This window comes from Anthonomus grandis, chromosome 13, assembly GCF_022605725.1.
Source record: "Anthonomus grandis grandis chromosome 13, icAntGran1.3, whole genome shotgun sequence".
Taxonomy (NCBI): domain Eukaryota; kingdom Metazoa; phylum Arthropoda; class Insecta; order Coleoptera; family Curculionidae; genus Anthonomus; species Anthonomus grandis.
The window spans coordinates 7,806,937-7,826,065 of record NC_065558.1 but is presented as its reverse complement, the minus strand read 5'-3'; the positions used below and the strand labels follow the sequence as shown (position 1 = coordinate 7,826,065).

The 19,129-nt window shown below is 32.8% G+C and overlaps 1 protein-coding gene across 6 annotated transcripts in view; it reads right to left on the bottom strand.

Annotated features, from left to right (window-relative positions):
• Positions 1-19,129, bottom strand: part of LOC126743878 (polyhomeotic-proximal chromatin protein-like) — a 63,684-nt gene that overhangs the window by 10,164 nt on the left and 34,391 nt on the right. For 4 of the 6 annotated variants that reach the window (XM_050451118.1, XM_050451120.1, XM_050451123.1 and 1 more), the window contains 12 exons: positions 17,667-17,887; positions 16,124-16,302; positions 14,948-15,385; positions 10,320-10,466; positions 9,977-10,255; positions 7,625-7,832; positions 7,396-7,568; positions 7,129-7,283; positions 6,738-7,009; positions 5,540-5,757; positions 1,692-1,883; positions 1,466-1,637 (listed from right to left, as the gene is read on the bottom strand). In XM_050451118.1, the coding sequence (XP_050307075.1) occupies positions 1,466-1,637; positions 1,692-1,883; positions 5,540-5,757; positions 6,738-7,009; positions 7,129-7,283; positions 7,396-7,568; positions 7,625-7,832; positions 9,977-10,255; positions 10,320-10,466; positions 14,948-15,385; positions 16,124-16,302; positions 17,667-17,887 (2,654 nt within the window). The remainder of the gene's footprint in view (positions 1-1,465; positions 1,638-1,691; positions 1,884-5,539; positions 5,758-6,737; positions 7,010-7,128; positions 7,284-7,395; positions 7,569-7,624; positions 7,833-9,976; positions 10,256-10,319; positions 10,467-14,947; positions 15,386-16,123; positions 16,303-17,666; positions 17,888-19,129) is intronic. The other 2 variants (XM_050451121.1, XM_050451124.1) reach the window with 1 other exon arrangement.

Sequence of the window (19,129 nt, the reverse complement as noted above, 5' to 3'; positions counted from 1 at the left end):
ACGTTCAAGACATAATTTTTCCAGATGATCCAGAATGTTCCTGGAAGGTAAGATGCAGTAGAAAGTCAAAAAAGCCACTTTTGACCCCCAAATTGGTATATGACCCTCTGAGATCCAGAAATCATAAACGATCATTATGAAATATTGTCTCCCGTTTTTAGTTAGTCAAGTCACGTTCAAGACATAATTTTTCCAGATGATCCAGAATGTTCCTGGAAGGTAAGATGCAGTAGAAAGTCAAAAAAGCCACTTTTGACCCCCAAATTGGTATATGACCCTCTGAGATCCAGAAATCATAAACGATCATTATGAAATATTGTCTCTCGCTTTTAGTTAGTCAAGTCACGTCCAAGGAATAATTTTTCCAGATGATCCAGAATGTTACTGTAAGGTGAGAAGCGGTAGAAAGTCAAAAAAGCCACTTTTGACCCTCAAATCAATAGAAATGTACCTTTGAGATCTAGAAATCATGGACGATCACTATGAAATGTTGTTTCCCGTCTTTAGTTAGTCAAGTCATATCCGAAAAATAGTTTTCCCAGATGATCTAGAATGTTCCTGAAATGTGAGATGCAGTATAAGGTCAAGGTTGTTATATTAGTTGTCCAAAAAGTTGGAAAAATGTTTACCATCATCTTTGACAGCCTGCAAAAAATTTCCCATTAAAAATGAAGACCTGAAATATTTTTTAGGATAAAAACTGATGTTTTTCAAACGAACTAAGGCAGTGTTGAACCAAGTCGAACTATTTTTTAGCGAATTATGAAAAATTTTGTATAGGATGTTCAAAAAATTAGAAAAAAATCATCTTTGAAAAGCTGTAAAAAATTCCTTATTATAAATATGGAGTTAAAACATTTTAAGTAATAAAAACTGATGTTTTCCAAATAAATGGAGGCAATTTTGAACAAATTTGGACCATTTTTGAAGGAATTATGAAGGTTATTATATTGGATGCTCAAAAAACTGGACAAAAAATACCATCAGCTTTAAAAAGCTGTAAAAAATTCCGTATAAAAAATATTAGCTTAAAATATTTTTTTAAATAAAAAGTAAGGTTTCCAAACAAGTTGAGGCAATTTTAAACATACTCAGGCCATTTTTGAGGGAATTATGAAGGTTTTTGTATTGGTTGTCCAGAAATTTGAAAAAAGTTATTTGACAGATAGTAAAGAATTTATACACCTACAGGTTTGTGGCAAAAAGGGTTTTGTCGTTTTTCTATTAACTTAATTGTTGTATTTATTAACACAAACAATATTATAGAACAATAATTAAAATGCGACACGATTATTAATACTTAATTTGGAGTTTTCAGTAAGGTCATTTGGAAACGTTAAAAAAATCAGCGCCACCTGTCAGTAGCTCTTTAACGACAAAGCCCTCTGATGTGAACAAATTCGAAACTTTTTCCCGCCATATTTCAAAAAAAATAAATATTTCCTATAAAAAAAATTAAACGTACCGTCAGAAGTGACGACCAAATCTTTTGACGTCTGATCTGCAACGGTGGTGGTACTGACCGGCGTCATCTGATTGACAGCTGTCGCCTGTAAAAAGTTTTCAGTCGGTTGTTGCATACTAGATGGCGTGTCGTCCTTATCGGGTACAGGAGGTACCGCCGGCGGAAGAGGAACCTGTAAAACATAATATTTAAATTAAGCAAGAAAATTATGTTAGAGTAATTTTACCTGTTGTTGGTGCTGGGTAACCGCTTGTTGCTGAGGCTGTTGCTGAGGTTGGGCGGCAACGGTGATTTGTTGCATCTGTTGTACGGGCTGTTGCTGGGTCACCACTTGGGGCACTACAGTCTGATTGGTCGCCGGCTGTATTTGACTGGTTAGGATGGTGCCAGGCGGTGCTGTCATCTGAGCGATTTGTTGCTAAATACAAAAATGAAAAAATTGCAATAACCTGATAATTCTGGATCTAAACAATATTCCATTATTAAAAATACTAAACACGTTTGTCCCGATGAGATTAAATTAATGAACTGGCTTGAAAACATTAGTTGCACCGCCGGGTTTTTCTGGGAAATACCATGATTGGTAACGTAACAACACATAGGTAAATCATACAGTTTTACTCTTAGAACATTGAAAGGCTAGAATTAGTAAACAACAACTTTGTTTGAGTCCAACATGTGCACAGGGGCAAGAGGGGTGTTTTGTTTACAAACATATTTGCCGATTCTCTGTTGTCAAGTCGACGCAAATTTCCAACGGAGGAAATTTTTAGCTTTATTTTAACAACCATTATAACGTTAATTTAACTTATTTGTGTTGTATTTTATAGGAAAATTTAAAATAAAAAGTATAAATACTACAATTAACCTATTTTAAGAATAAATATAATATCCTTAAGAAAAAAAAAACAAAATTACTAACATTGTTATCCCTAAAACTGCTTCTAAAAAATTTGAAGCGACAACACCGGAGCTTAAGCGCCTGAGCCATACGCGTAGTGTCATCTGTCAAACGGCTTTTTGTTTATTTTCGGGATTCGTGTATTTTCTTTAATTTTCGGTTTCAAAAAGAAAAAGGCCACATTTTAGTGTTTTTTTAAATTGCTAGGATGGGAAAAACTTGTGTCGTTTGTGCCGCATCATGATAAAAAGGTGATTCAAGCCGATCTTTTCACAAGTAAGTACCGATACTTTCATAACATCACATCATGGGGTAACCATCATCATAAACGTAGAATAGGGGATCTTATAGATAAACCTAATAAAAACTTGAATGTGAAAGTGTGCGTAAAAAACAAAAATATTTATATTTTTAAATCTAAATATTTTTTTGAACATATTCATCTATCAATAAACTATAAAAAATATAAAACTAGAATTTTGTCCCTGGTTTTATTACACGATTTTTTGTTTTTTTGTTGTTGTTTTGGCAGAAAGAAGGCATACCTAATAACCATGTACCTATCTATGTATAGTTATGTTTTTTTAATATAGACATTAGGTAGATAGATGAAATTACCAATTTTTTATTGCCGTTAAAGAATTTTGAAAATTATTTAGATATTGATATCTATGTATAAAGTTAATTTTGTCTTTCCCTAAAATTTGGTCGATATTTTTTTTTTGTTTTACCATATTGCAACTTACAATAATATATATAGTAATTGGCACTACATATTAATTCATTACTGTAATTTTTTTTGCTTTTTGATTAAATATCAAATACTTATTATAGATTGCCTAATATATGCCCAAAGGGAACAATGGATTTCATTAATGGAAATCAACACAATTAAACAGAACATATTTGTTTGTTCAGATCACATTCTTAGAAGTGATTTCTTATATAAGAAAGATAATATTATCAGTAGCCAGACTTAAACAGATTAAAAAAATCAGCTCTACCTCAAAGGTAATTTTTTTTTTAATATATTTTTCTAGTATAAAAAAATCGTCACAAAAAGGATTAGTGTTACTCATATAAGCTTTATTTATACCTAATACTTATTAAATTAGGTATGTATGTAAAACTATTTTTTTACTAGGATTTCCAATGCACTGGTTAAAAACACAGCAGCTAATAATTCAGTTAATTTACCAAGTGATTTACCCTTCAAAGCTGCAGGGGTAGCTTTCCTGAAGAGTGCAAAAACTTCTTTAGCTTCCAAAATGGTATATAGTACAAACAGTGAAGCTGATATAGACAAGTATGGATAATTAAAATAGATTAATATTCTAGATACACCAAATTTTGTATAATTATAGATCTGATCATTCATCATCAACAATAACTGCATCTGAGATTAATAGTTCTACAGTAACCGTGGGGTCTAGGTCAACAATTACTATTTCTCATCCAATCCGTTTTTGTTTAACTGCTACACATTCCCTGACTCTGCCAAGGAAAAGGTAAAAATACACTCAAAATAGACTACTAGTTTTATGCCATGTATCATCCTATTCTATATATCTTATTTAAAAGTGATATAGTATTTTATTTTGTTATATTTGTTTAATTAAATGCAATTAATTGGTAATACTATATTTTTATGTATATTATTCTAGGGTAAAATCAAAATGATATCCTGAGGACCTAAGCACTGATGATTCCACCGTTTCAAAAGCTAAATCACTTGTTACCAAATTATGGAAAAAAAATAAAGAGCAAAAAATTAAAATTCGAAGATTGCAATAAACAAATTTGCCCCAAAGAAATTGAATTAGATGTCTCAAATCATTATTAAAATACTTAAGAAATAATAACATGATTTTCGAAAAAGCCCAACATACTACATATTTTATTTGACTTGTAAAAGTACTTGTTTGTATATTTTTACTAATAAACTATTTAATCTAATCTATTGTACATAGTCTTTATTCTTAGGTAAGCTTTGTTTTTTAGTATAAATTAATATGATATAATATTTGGTATTAGGTATTATATAGTCACTGTTAAATGTCTCAAAACCATTGTACAGGCTAAATACTTAATAATAAAAATCTTATAACCTATAAAAAACCTGCAACTCCTTCACAATTTAAACCTCCTTGTAGTTTTAACTCTTTCCGCTGAATCAATACTGTCCCTTTGAAAAAGTCAGCACCATAGAAGTATATATTATGTGATATAAAGTAAGTGATGTAAACCTGCGTTTTGTCCAATATAATAATAACAATAAAATTTTGCAAAATGTTAATAATTTGTGTCTTAAAACATGATTTATTAAGAAATCTATAATATTATATTATTAAAATATTTAATTTCCATAAAAATGCTTTGACAAAAATGGTGCCTTTTATTAGGACCTTCCTCTAACGAAGTCCGTTAAAAAAACACATAAATAGCTCATAAATGGTAATATTACTTATACTCAAACTCTATAATAATTAATAAAAATTTATCAGGTAAATATTTGTTGACGACGTCACTGGTAGAGAGTGCTTGTATCGGTGGCATAAACAATGGGATCGAGCGGCGTTGCGATGCCATTACCGTTTTCTCGTTTCTTCGTACTTTATTTTCATTTATTTAAAGTTAATATTGACTTCGATATAGAGTATTTTATCAAATTTATTTTTAAAAAATGCTTGATATTTTATTAAAGGGGAGCAGTAGTGTTGTTTTGAGCCTTCGGAAACAACTGAAAATTTTTATGATATTATAAAGTGATTTTGGCCATTTCTGTATAAGCATTTGGCATCATTGCATCAGAGATGTTGCAAGCAAACAAACCTGTCCATAGTTCCACGGCATGCTACTTCTAGCCTTTCAATGTTCTAAGGTTTTACTATTAGAGTTTTCCGACTAATAAATCTACATGTTCAATACTTTTGGCGTAGATTTATAAACATCGTTCATCGCGCTGTAAACGCCAAGCGACCTGTTACACTTTACTGGCCTTATATTCACGGTGGCGCCATCAGATGGAATTAGAAAGACATTCGTTTTTTGCCGCGGTAAATTAAAATTTATATAATGTTTGTATCTATTTAGTTGAAGTGCAAATTTTGCTGCCCCAAATAACGTTGTTAACGCTGTTTAAGCATCCTATTTGTTTTTTTTTCTTTACTTACAGGATGTATTTGTTGCATGTTCATCTGCATGGGTTGTTGCGTAACGGCCAGGTTGCCTTGTAACTGGATACCCTGCTGTATCGCACCCGGAATCTGCTGCTGAATCTGCTGTTGCACCTGCTGGGCACTTTGCTGTGACATTGACACGACCGGCACTATAGGCCGGTCACCTGTCGACATTTGGATCTGTTGCTGAGGGATACCTTGGATCGTTTGGACTATTCAAGAAAGAAAACATTTTACAGTCTGTAGAATTTTTGATTTTGCAATATTTTAAAATTTGTGTAGGAAGAGTGGCTTGCGGATTATTTATACAGTGCATCCCAAAAGTTCAAATGTCTAAATTCATTTAAAATTCAAGGGTGTGTTCGAAAAAAACGCTCGGACCCGTCGATTTTTAGTTCACGTTGCGCATTTCTGTACGTTAAGTTTGTATATACGGGGTTGCTCAAAAATAAATTACGACCGTCAACTTAGTTTTTTCAAATGAAAGCACCTTTTTTTATTTCATTTTTGAATTTCGCGTGGAATTCTACGTGTGTTTCATGCACCATGTCCTATACCTAAAGTCAACAATTATCGAAAAAAGACGACCAAACATTCGTGTTTTTTATTGTTGGCTGGTGACCGTGTATTTTCATAGAAACTGTATGACAGTTGTACGCCAAACAGATATTGTCAAGTGTGAAGTGTACGAGCAAAGTTGCGGTTTTCACAATGGTAAAGTTAACGGAACGAGAAAAAATAGAAATTCTGTGCATGGTTGGGTTTGGTGATAGAACACGTACTCAAAGAGAAGCTGCTCAATTATTCAACGAAATCCATCCTGATCGTCCTCCGATATGTCAAAAGGTGGTGAGTAGAATAGAGGCTAAATTTAGAGAATTCGGTCATGTTAGGGATCTGCCGAAATCTGCTCGTCCTGCTCGAGATGAAAATGAACAACTTGACGTTTTGTTTTCGTTAGAAGAAAATCCATGCACTCCTCTGTCACAGATTAGGGCTAATTTACACATGGCGAAATCTAAAGTTCACCGATTAGTTCAAAAGCACAAATATCACCCCTACAAAGTTATTCCTGGGCAAGAGTTATTTGATGACGATTTCGATAGGCGAAATGAGTTTTCTGAACGCTTACAAAACATGTGCACGATGACGATTCTTGAGAACATATTTAGTTTTTTTTTGCATAACTTACTCATCATAGGCTTGGCGATCTGTTGTTGCTGTTGGCCCTGCTGCTGTATCTGATACTGTTGCATCGCCTGTTGCATCACCTGCTGTTGTTGCTGCTGCTGTTGTTGCTGCTGTTGTTGTTGCTGTTGCAAAGTGACTTGTTGCATCTGCGCGTTGGTCGCCTGTTGAGCTTGTTTGTTCTGATTGGCCAACTGTTGGGCCTTCTCGGCGGTCATTGGCGAGCCGGGCGTCATCGTTGTCGTCATACCGGTCGAAGTGTTCATCACCAACATTCTGTAAAAAAAAAGAACGATTTGGGCGATGCGGATCATTTGTTTGGTCGACTGTATCGTGAGGCGGCAAAATATCAAAGGATTTGAGCCGATGAGGCATAAAAAAGTCAAAATACTCACTTGTTGCCTACGATGTGCTGTTGTAGGTTCGTATAAGATTTCATTTGGGTTTGGTTGGCGGCGTCGGCCTTCGGTGCCGGAGATCGTATTTGTGGGGCTTTGGTTCTCATCTTGGCCCCCTGTTTGTTCCCGCCCATCGTCTGCAATGTATATGTCTAATTACCAAAATGGTAATTATACATAGAAAAGGATGTTGTTGTAATGTTGTTTTTTTTTGAGTGCTAGAAATGTTGTGAAGTGGTTTTTTGAATTACTCGAGACACTTACCGGTGTTTGGGCGCCTATCGTTTGCGTGGAAACAGAACTGGCCGGTCGAATATTGGCCGCGTTCGATGGCAAAATGTTCAATGGACGATTCGGAGTCTGTTTCGGTTGAATGTTTTCGTTTATCGGGCGCGTTTTGGTCGCTTGGGCGACTGTTCCTTGTGTGGCGATGGCTTCTATGTTTAAAAACGAAAAGTTACTCCATTACTTTTCACATCATGAGGGTACTTACGATTTTGTTGAGTTTGTATCGTAGCAGTCTGAGGGTTCTGTTGGATGAACATCCCAGGGGTGCCGTCGGCCTGGGTGCCCCTAATAAAAATCGGGTTAGGGGCCAATAGAGCCTGGGATGGGAGGCTATTGGTGGCCCACACTTGCGGAATACCATTTGTAAATTGCCAGGGAAGACTGTTGGTGAACTGCATCGGTTGGCCGCCAGGCTACGATTAAATATTATTAATAAATGCAGCTCTATTAACTAGAAGAACATCATAATTCAAAAATTGCATTTTATAAATAAGTTATAAAAAAAATTCATAATGTAACATCATAACACTACCGACATATGGGACCGGTGTCGTTTTACAACTCACGAAATTAACTGATCGGTTATACGATTTTTAAAGTGCTCTCATTCCCTTAGTTCTGCTCGGATCCTGTTATAACCCGGTGTTTTCGTAATCTAGATGATCAGAACAAGACGCTGGTATACTTAGTTTGATTTCGAAAAAAATCAATTTTTGGTGAAAAAAATCGATACCCGAAAAATTAAAAAACCCAAATTTTGAAGGTCGATATCTCTGCTTCTATGGGAGCTATCGGGAAAATTCTACCGGTTTTGTCTTAGTTTCGTCATTCTGAATATAACAAGACCATCCGCAAGGTCGTAGCTTTTACGATAGCCCAGATATGGCATTTTTGATGCCCATTTTTGGCCTCAAAAACGGACGTCGAAAACGACTTTTTCAGGATTTTCAAAGTGCTCTCATTTCCGTAGTTCTGCTCGGATCCTGTTATAACCCAGTGTTTTCGTAATTTAGATGATCAGAACAAGACGCTGGTATACTTAGTTTGATTTCGACAAAAATCAATTTTTGGTGAAAAAAATCGATACGGGAGGGTATACCCGACAAATGAAAAAACCCAAACTTTGAAGGTCGATATCTCGGCTTCTATGGGAGCTATCGGGAAAATTCCAACGGTTTTGTCTTATTGAAAGGAATAATGACACTTATAACTTAATGCGCAAGCGAGGGTTGTAATCGCTGTAGTTGATTTACAAGTTGTTCTGCCAAGCTATAAGGAAAATGTATCTCTTCTATTACAATAATAAATTGTAATTTAATCTAATTTTTATTGTCTATGGCATTCAAAGAAACACAAATTTAGACGAACGTTTAAATGAATGTCAAGCGATGTACAAATGGATATTGTTTGCGATTATATTTACCGATTTTTACTGACAGTACCTTTTTTATTCAAAATGCATCATAATCTGACGCCCAAATGGGCAGATTGCCTAGAGAAATGGGGTTAAATTTACCCAATGCCCCCCCTTGGGTTTGTACGCCCCTGGTTAAAATATGGTTAAAATGAAGTAGTTCCGAAGCTGTAAAATGAAAACTATAGTTTGTAAAGGTTATCTTTAAAAGAGTTCTAGTTCCCTGAGGAAGCATTTCCGGACCTATGTTCATATGAAGTTTTTTTTTTGACGTTTTCTATATATTTTAGAAGTTTGTAACATGATCAATGGAACGCCCTATATATAACATACGACAAAAGCTTAGGTCTGACGATCCCTCACTTTTTCCTGGCATTTGGGATAAATTTTCCAATTTTTTTTTAATTCCAGGCAATTAATGTCATTTTCTATATCTGCCAAGCACCGGAAATAAAATTTCATGCCTTCAGTCAATTTTTCACTCACTTAAATTACCTCTATTAATTTTTCTTTTTTTTTTCAGAATTTTAGCATAATATTTTTAGGTCTTTTAGGAGCCATTTTTTATGTCTCCCGGGCATCAGAAATTAATTTTTATTTATCAGATGCCTAGAAGACTTAAACAAAATTGGAAAAATGACCCCAAATGCCTGGAAATGGGGGGGGCAAATTTTAAAGATGCCTTCACAGGTCTAGAATAAAATAAAAAAATTAAAAATAAAAAATTTTTTTTTTCTATAAAATGTTCAGGGAAGCCAATAATTGACCCCCTTAAATTTTACATGGGTTTTCTTATGTTCCGCTTATGTTTTCTTATGTGGTCAAAAAGTTTCAAAAGAGTGTTATGAAAGTTTTCTGAAAACTGCACCAGAAAAGAGTTATACTCAATTTTCCCAAAAAAACCTTCCTCTAAAAATCCAAAGGGGTATCCATGGGAAATACATAGGAGATACATAGATTTTCTCTGGTATACAAAAAAAATTAAAATTTCTTTTTGTCAATTTTTCACCAAAAAAATTTTCCAATTTTTCAAAAATGTTCCATAACTCGTTTATTTTTTCATTTACGATTTTTCATATATTTTTTTTGTTCCGCAGTGTAACAATTTACAAAATTTGCAAATACTGATTGATCACGACTTACTTTGTGCATTTCCTGCGGTTTCTGTTGAGCAACTTGTGCGGTCGCCTGTCCAGAATGGTTGGGCAGTATATTCGGCTGAGAGCTGATCACCCCCAGCTGACTGAACACCAACGTTTGCTGATTCTGGGTGGTCGGAATGGTCGGGATGGTGGTGTAACCGGGAAACGTGGTCGCCTGACTACCCTGGAGCACCGCTTGCTTCCCTTGGGCCGCGGTTATCATGTGTGGACCGGCCGCTATCTGGTTACCTAAGTTACCTTGGAACGGTTTAGTTATAACCTAAAATGCGATTTCGCCGGGTCAGCGTTAGGGTCCTCTAAAGCCTCGTAACGTAATAATTTACCTGGATTTGTTGCGGATTGATGCTGGAATGCAAAGCGATATTTCCGGGCATCAGCAGTTGCCCTTGGGGGTTGTACAATTGTTGCAGATACATGGAGTTTTGGGTCGGCTGTTGGATTACTTGGACCCTACCGTGACCCCAGTCAACCTACAAATAAGAAAGAAAGAAAATATGACAAAAAACAACAAAACAGACTTTAACATGCAACTTTGTAGCATTTGTGTCATCCATTTTTCTCCATGAGACCAAACAAAAACAAAACAAAAGAACAGAAAGTCACGGTCTCATCAAATCCATGTAATTTTTTTTCCCTTTCTAGAGAAGCTTTCCTTAATGAACTAAATATAATTAAACATATTGCTTTTAATAATGGTTTTCCACTTGATATAATTAATCGCCTTTATTCTAAATTCTATAATAAATATAAACTCACTTACAACTGAATCCATCTTATTAATGAAAATAGTCACCTTTTTAGATCAATCTCATTGCTTTTAAAACTACAAACAGTTTGAAAAGGCAGCTAGTTAGTACAATAGATCAGCCAGATTTCTTTTCAAAATCAGGGGTATATTCATTAATATGTAATGACTGTAAGGCCATTTACATGGGCAATTGGGGAGAAAAATTTCCACCAGAATAAAGGAACATACAAGTTTGGTGGACAGGTATAGGGATACTGACATGATTGAAACTAAATTAAAAAAAATAAAATAAAACGAAATTGTTTACTTATATTCACACTTAGTAATATAGTTCGGATTATTCCCTTATTTATTCGGCTATATCAAGAATAAATTTTTGAAAGGTTTTTTACAAATTTAATTTTTATGTTTCAGCTGCCTGGAAGAATTAAATTAATTATTTCTTCCAGGCAGTGGAGGTTTCCTTGAAATTCGAGAATTTATTTTTACATTATTGAATAATTGATAACTTCCTTTAGGCAGACCAAAGTTTGCAAAAGATCTATTTTTATTCTTCTGCTTCTTCTTATTTTCATGTCTTCTCCTTCTCTTTGCTCTCCTTGTCATACTTTCCAGAATCATCTATTTTAATAATTGGGTGATATTCCTTCCACGAAGTTGAGGTAATATCATCGAAAGATCTACAGTCTTCTTAAGGTTAGGTTTGAAGTTCCTTTTTCTGCTTCTACTGACATGATTGAAACAAAATCGAAAAAAATAAAATAAAAAAAAATAAAACGAAATTGTTTACTTATATTCACACTTAGTAATATAGTTTGGATTGTTCCCCATGTTTGATTATGTTACTTGGCCTATGGGTTAGACGCGCGCCTATGAATCTAAAGGTTGCTGGATCGTTCCCCACTGGTGACATTTTACATTTTCAATATGGTAGGAATTGTTAACTTAACCTAGCTTTTCTTTTGTTGTTAGTTATAATGTGATCTGTGTAGGTCTAGGTAATAAGTTTTATCATAATTTATAAGCGTTCTTTTTGTGAAAAATATCTTAATGTATTTTTTAGGCCTGATGATGCTCCGATAGGAGCGATACACGTGTATTTTTTGAAAAAATTACATGGATTTGATGAGACCGTGACTTTGTGTTCTTACCTTTGTTTTGTTTGTAGCATTTATTTAGCATAATGCTATAAAGAAAACAATATAAACCTTACAATGTAATAGCATACATGAACATCTAAATTATTTAATTATGACATAATTCGGTTATTTGCACGTATTTTCTCTCTGGTTATTTTAAGCTCTATTTTGTTTTTGTTTCTTCTAAGCACTTAAAAAAATAATCAAAGTTTAACTATTATTATCTTCTAGGCACTTAAATTAATTTTCTTCTAGGTCTTCTTGACTGATAAAGTAATTCTTTTTTGTTTTTGCAAGCAGTTTACTTTTTTTTATTCTAAGAAGTTATTTAATTTTTTCTCTTTTTCTTCTTCTTTTGCTTCGTCTTTTTTTTAGTTGATTTCTGAAAACAATGTAATTTTCCATTTTTTATAAATTTATGGTATTGTCTAGGCAATTCAAATATAGCAGAAGATCTATTTTTCTCCCTTTTTGCTCTTTTTTCCCTATTTTGCTCCCAGTGCGTAAAAGTTTCACTTTTTACGCACTGGTGCCTAAAAAATTCTTTTTAGACCCTAGTGCGTAATTCGACGTTTATTTGAGTGCGTAAATAGTAATTTGACATTTAAATTATAATTTGTCAAAAAATGTTTTGACGTTTTTTTACTCTAAAGTCGTTTAAGTGCGTAAAGTAATTTGAAATTTTTGTTTTTTTTTTTTACCTTTTCTTCGGTAGAGAAAATGTTGTACGTTACACGTGTGTAAAATCCCCTTTTCTTTATTCATGAAAATTGTTGACTAAAAAGTTTTCCATTCATCAAAAAAGGCTCATTTTTCACACTTGTTACATAAAAAACTATTTTTTGCTGATTAACGGAGAATGAAAAAAAGAATCTTCAGTCTATTCCTCTTCTTCTTCTTTTTATTTTTGACTGCTCATGTCAATATCGATTTTTGCAAATCGGTTAATTTTTCACTTTTGAATAATAATTTATAATTTCGTCTAGTCAGTTTAAATATAGCAAAAGTTTTATTTTTGTTCTCCTTCTGTTTCTTTTTATTTCCCTTTTTCTCATTCTGTCTTTTTTTTTGTCACATCTTTGATAATTGATTATTTCTTCCAGGCAGTTGAGGTTATATCAAGAATAAATCTTTGAAATATTTTTTAAAAATTCCATTTTTATGTTTCAACTGCCTGGAAGAATAAATTAATTATTTCTTCCAGGCAGTTGAGGTTTAAATCAAGAATAAATCTTTGAAATATTTTTAAAAAATTCCATTTTTATGTTGGAACTGCCTGGAAGAATTAAATTAATTATTTCTTCCAGGCAGTTGAGGTTATATTAAGAACAAATCCTTGAAAGGTTTTTTTGAAATTCAATTTTTATGTTTCAACTGCCTGGAAGAATTAAATTAATTATTTCTTCCAGGCAGTTGAGGTTTATATCAAGAATAAATTTTTGAAATATTTTTTTAAAATTCCATTTTTATGTTGCAATTGCCTGGAAGAATTAAATTAATTTTTTCTTCCAGGCAGTTGAGGTTATATCAAGAACAAATCTTTGAAAGGTTTTTTTGAAATTCCATTTTTATGTTTCAACTGCCTGGAAGAATTAAATTAATTATTTCTTCCAGGCAGTTGAGGTTTAAATCAAGAATAAATCTTTGAAATATTTTTAAAAAATTCCATTTTTATGTTTCAACTGCCTGGAAGAATTAAATTAATTATTTCTTCCAGGCAGTTGAGGTTTATATCAAGAATAAATTTTTGAAATATTTTTTAAAAATTCCATTTTTATGTTGCAGCTGCCTGGAAGAATTAAATTAATTATTTCTTCCAGGCAGTTCAGATTTAAATCAAGAATAAATCTTTGAAATATTTTTTAAAAATTCCATTTTTATGTTTCAACTGCCTGGAAGAATTAAATTAATTATTTCTTCCAGGCAGTTGAGGTTTAAATCAAGAATAAATCTTTGAAATATTTTTTAAAAATTCCATTTTTATGTTTCAACTGCCTGGAAGAATTAAATTAATTATTTCTTCCAGGCAGTTGAGGTTTAAATCAAGAATAAATCTTTGAAATATTTTTTAAAAATTCCATTTTTATGTTTCAACTGCCTGGAAGAATTAAATTAATTATTTCTTCCAGGCAGTTGAGGTTTATATCAAGAATAAATTTTTGAAATATTTTTTAAAAATTCCATTTTTATGTTGCAGCTGCCTGGAAGAATTAAATTAATTATTTCTTCCAGGCAGTTGAGATTTAAATCAAGAATAAATCTTTGAAATATTTTTTAAAAATTCCATTTTTATGTTTCAACTGCCTGGAAGAATTAAATTAATTATTTCTTCCAGGCAGTTGAGGTTTAAATCAAGAATAAATCTTTGAAATATTTTTTAAAAATTCCATTTTTATGTTTCAACTGCCTGGAAGAATTAAATTAATTATTTCTTCCAGGCAGTTGAGGTTTATATCAAGAATAAATTTTTGAAATATTTTTTAAAAATTCCATTTTTATGTTGCAGCTGCCTGGAAGAATTAAATTAATTATTTCTTCCAGAAAGTTGTGAAAGTTGAGAGTGAAATTTTAGGACTCACTTTGGAAATATGAGTCGTATCGTTCGTACTGGAGTTAACGTGCTTAATACAAATTTTCTCAGTGAACAACTAGGTACATTTAAACTTGTACATGTAGAAATTCTGTATTTTTCAATATTTATCGGTTTAAGGTCATCAATATTTTTACACGTCCTATGGTTAAAATTCAATAGTTTCAACTTAAATGTCAATCTCGGCAAAACAAGTCTAGTTTAGTTAAAAACAGGACTGATAATAAAAATTTTTAGAAAAAAAACATTAACAGAAGCAGGAACTTTTTTTTTAATGGCCTTGTGTCGACCACATTTAGCCGAAAGTTCCAAGTGGAAAAGCAGGAACTGTAGTAATTACTCTATAATTTTCCACATAAGAGCAGAAGAATTCTTCTAAGAATTCTCCAAAAATTTAAAGAATCTAATTTTTCCCGCCGTTTCAATGACAGCTTATTGGTTTAAATTGAATTAAAAAAAAAAGATAATTCTTACTTGTTGCGGATGCGCGGCTTGTTGATTCTGTTGCAACGGCGCCATAGTGGTAATGGTGGCGCTCGTTTGCGCAGCGTTCTGCGCCGCGGCGAGAACCTGCGCCCCCTGAGTCTGTATCTGAACCTGTTGACCCTGTTGCGCAACTTGTTGCTGATGCATCGGTTGCACGTGCTGCGGCTGCTGTGGGGGCCCCATGTTCGTCGCCGTTTGTATGCATTGTTGCCCCTGCGCGTTCACGGTCACTTGTTGCAGATGCGGACTCTGCGCCGCCTGGACAAGTTGTTGTTGCTGCTGTTGTTGCTGCTGCTGTTGTTGTTGCTGTTGCATCTGTTGATACTGTTGTTGTTGTTGCTGCTGTTGTTGTTGTTGTTGCTGTTGTTGTTCTTGTTGTTGTTGTTGTTGTTGGACAGCTTGATTGTTTTGGTCTACCATTTGTTGCTGCGATGTTGGAAAGTTAATTTTATAGACTTTTTATTATTAATACAGGGTGTTTACTATAAAAACCGTCAAAGTTTAAGAGGTGATAGGGAAGATAGATCTACAAGTACTTGCCGCATTGGTGCTCAAAAGATCAAGAAATATAAAATTTGAAAATTTTCAATTTTTGTGGTTTTCTTTCTTTTGCCCATGATAATGCTGTGAAAACAAATAGCTATCACAAAAGTAAGTATATCATTGGAAAGCATATTAAATGAAGTAGTTTTTGCTGAAAAAAAAACATGTCCCTATTTACCAAATTTTGGAAAAACGACAACGAAGAAGATACCACTAATGTTGCACATTTCCCAAATGTTACATTTAACTTCTGATAACACCCGGTATAAAAAATTACTCTACTTAAATATTACCTTACCTTAAATATTACCTTACTTAAATATTACTTACTACTTAAATATACCCTTATTATAGCAAATTTAATTTTCCTTCTGATGGTATATCTAAATTTTATGTGGTGGTGAGAATAACGAAGATATTCTTGTTTACATGAAAAAAAAAACAAAGAAATTTGATAAAATAAAAAAATGTTAGATACCAGAAGGACTAACAACTTTTCGAAAAAATGTTATACGACTTTTTTGTTGCAAGCGCTCTGAAGTTTTATGAAAAAATTGATAAAAAAGAGCTTTTTTGTAAACCGAGCAAAAGAGACAGTTTCTCTCTTCCCTATCAATTTACCTGCTTATTGATGTCCGATGCCATAGAAACCGACATGTCCACGTTTTGTTTGATGAACTCGTGTCCCCTGTCCAAGTTCAAAAGTGTGTTTGCCACATCGTACTTGCAATCGTCCGCCGTGATGTCGTGTATCCCGGCCTTTTGGGCCAATGTTTCCAAACACTGTAGAGATCGCGAACCTACATTGATCATATTTAATAGTTCATTAAATAGCATTAATTAGGTTTGAAATAAAATAGGATGACTGATTTTTTATATATTTTTTCTATTTAAGGCATAATCTAAATGGATACGATGCTCAGGTTTTAATAGAAAAAGAGGTAATGTTTCTTTTTTTTTAATTTTTGACTTTGTTCTATTTTTACTATGACTATGTACAATAATCATATTCTGTCCAGGTACAATTTTTTATTTAATTGTACAAGATTTTGAGATTTTTTTTTTTAATATTTATGTTTTTCTTCTATATATTTGACACAATGTTCATAACTCAAAAAATTGACCAGATGCCTGTTTAGAAATGTACATACCCAAAAAATGCTTAAAATATAATATCAAATGTTCAAAAAAAAAATCAAAAAATCTTGGAAAACTTAAAAGATATTTCAAATTCTAAAAACGCAAAAAAAAATATTTGAAATGACTGGAAAAATACATTCACTTATGTCTAAATTATTCTGTCATCCACCCGATATTCCAATGAGCTCTAAAGGGAGAAAGCAGGATATGGAGGAGCCTATAACAGAAAATATCGATATTTTCTTCCAGGCAGTTGGCAATACCACAGAAAGTAGAAGAATATCTCAGTTTGAAAATTACAAGAAAGTGGGAATTAAATGATGTTTTTCGGATATAATTAGACACATTACGAGAGAAAAACACTATTTTCAACCAATGCAAACACTATTAAATATTAAACGATAATATAGAAAACAGAAGAGAAGAAAGAAGAATAGTGGGTTAACTCAAGGAAAGAAAGGGTCTAAAACTGTTCCAAGCCTACTTGATTGTTTCAACATAACCATGGCACGCTAGATATAAATTCAGATATATCAAAATGTCCATGTTTATATCGTATCGTTCAGTCCTTCGTCCGACCTTCGAATGGCTTTCGAAATTTCAGAAAATCAAATAACATCATATGGAGAAGTCGAGCTTTAGACAAAGATAAGCAACTTTTTTCTGTAGTAATAATTCAACCGCTTGTATAAAAATTCGATAATATCTTCCAAGTAGTTGACGTTACCTAAGAAGAAGAAGAAGAAGAAGAAGAACTGCATGTTAATCCAACTGGGCCTATAAATAGGCTCAGAAAAGATCAACGAATAAAAGAGTGTTCAAACAAACATGCTCTTGTATGGACCCGTTCAGTCCACCATCTGACCTTCCAGTGAGTTTAAAAGATTGAGAATCAAAATTATTCAAAAATTGATTTAAAATAGAGAGAAAGCAGCATATGGAGGAGTTCGAAAACAAAACGAACGTCGAACAATTCGAGTATAGTACAACATAGTAGCATTTTACCGACAAATAAACGTAATACCTTGTTGATGATTGCCCTCGTTATCCTGCGTAGAAGACGGCTCCTGATTGTTGTTCTGTCCCTCCTCGTTATTATTGTTCACCTTGTGACACTTGGGGGGCGTGTTTGTCGTATCCTTGAGGGGCTGTTTGTGCTGTTGTAACTCTGCCTGGTGTTGCTGCTGCTGCTGCTGTTGTTGTTGCTGTTGCTGCTGCTGCTGTAGGCTATCGTAGTGTTGAGATCTGTAACAAAAGAATTAAGTGAATTACTTCTGTAGTGTCAGATTGGGAAGTTTAAAGTCCTATGGGCCATTAGGAAAATTAGAGCGATAAATTTTGCCCCCAGTTTATGGAGGAAAGTTTGGCGAGGGCATAAATTTGTCTGAGCATTAGGACCATAGTCGTCTGGGTTTCCTTTAAATTAAAAGTTTTTTAGTTTACTGTCTTGGTAAATAAAAATTGTCGTTTTCGATGGAGATACGTGTTTGGGCTGCTTTCTTTCCCCATCCAAATAATAAGAGTACGCCAAATTTTAGGTTAATCTATCCAGTGGATTCCAAAATATTTCAATAAATGTTTGGTAAAAAATTAGTTTTAACACCCTGTAGAACGAAAACCAATAACATTTTGCTAAGCGATATTGAGCTCAAACGGTTTATTTTCTTGTCAGTTATCCTACATTAACCTATGTCCAATTAATTACGGGACACCCTGTATATTTCTTAAATAATTTAACTAAAGATATTTTTCAGGAATTTTGGATTCTTGTACAGGATTTCGGGCATTTTTTGTTTAAATTTTACAAAATGCTCATAACTCAAAAGCTATTCATAATTTAAATTTAAAAATGTATCCATATATTTATTTATTCCTTGAATAATTTGACTAACGAATTATTTATAAGGAATTTTCAAATTATGTGCATTCTAAACATTAACAATTAAGATAAGGCAATCAATGAAAATGTTTTCCCTTTTTAGTTGAAAATATTACGGATCTAAATATTTTTTAAGTTGTTATCAGAACATTTTGATAAACTAGAAAGAGCTAAAATAGGAGATAACGTGCTTAGCTTATTCACCTAAATTAATTTATGTTAACAAATTTAATTTCAGTTTTATATTATATTTTTGTTTACCTATAAATAATTTATACTTTATATTTTACGTTGTTTAATTATAAATAACGTAACTCAATGAGTAATTATAAGAAAAAAAAAGGATTTTAAGACACTTGATTCAAAGTTGTAATAATGTGAATCGACTAAATGCCTAAATTTAATATAAAAAATTTAATGAAAAAACTTATTCATTTATATGATATTGAATTACTATTTTTCACAAAATGTATAAAATAATATTGACCCCAGGAAATTAGCATTCTTCTACCAATACCTTGATTGATGATTCATTTAAATACACACGTATGTACTTTCAATGAACGCAAAATTTAGTTAATTCAAATGGTTTATTTTTTCTCTGTACA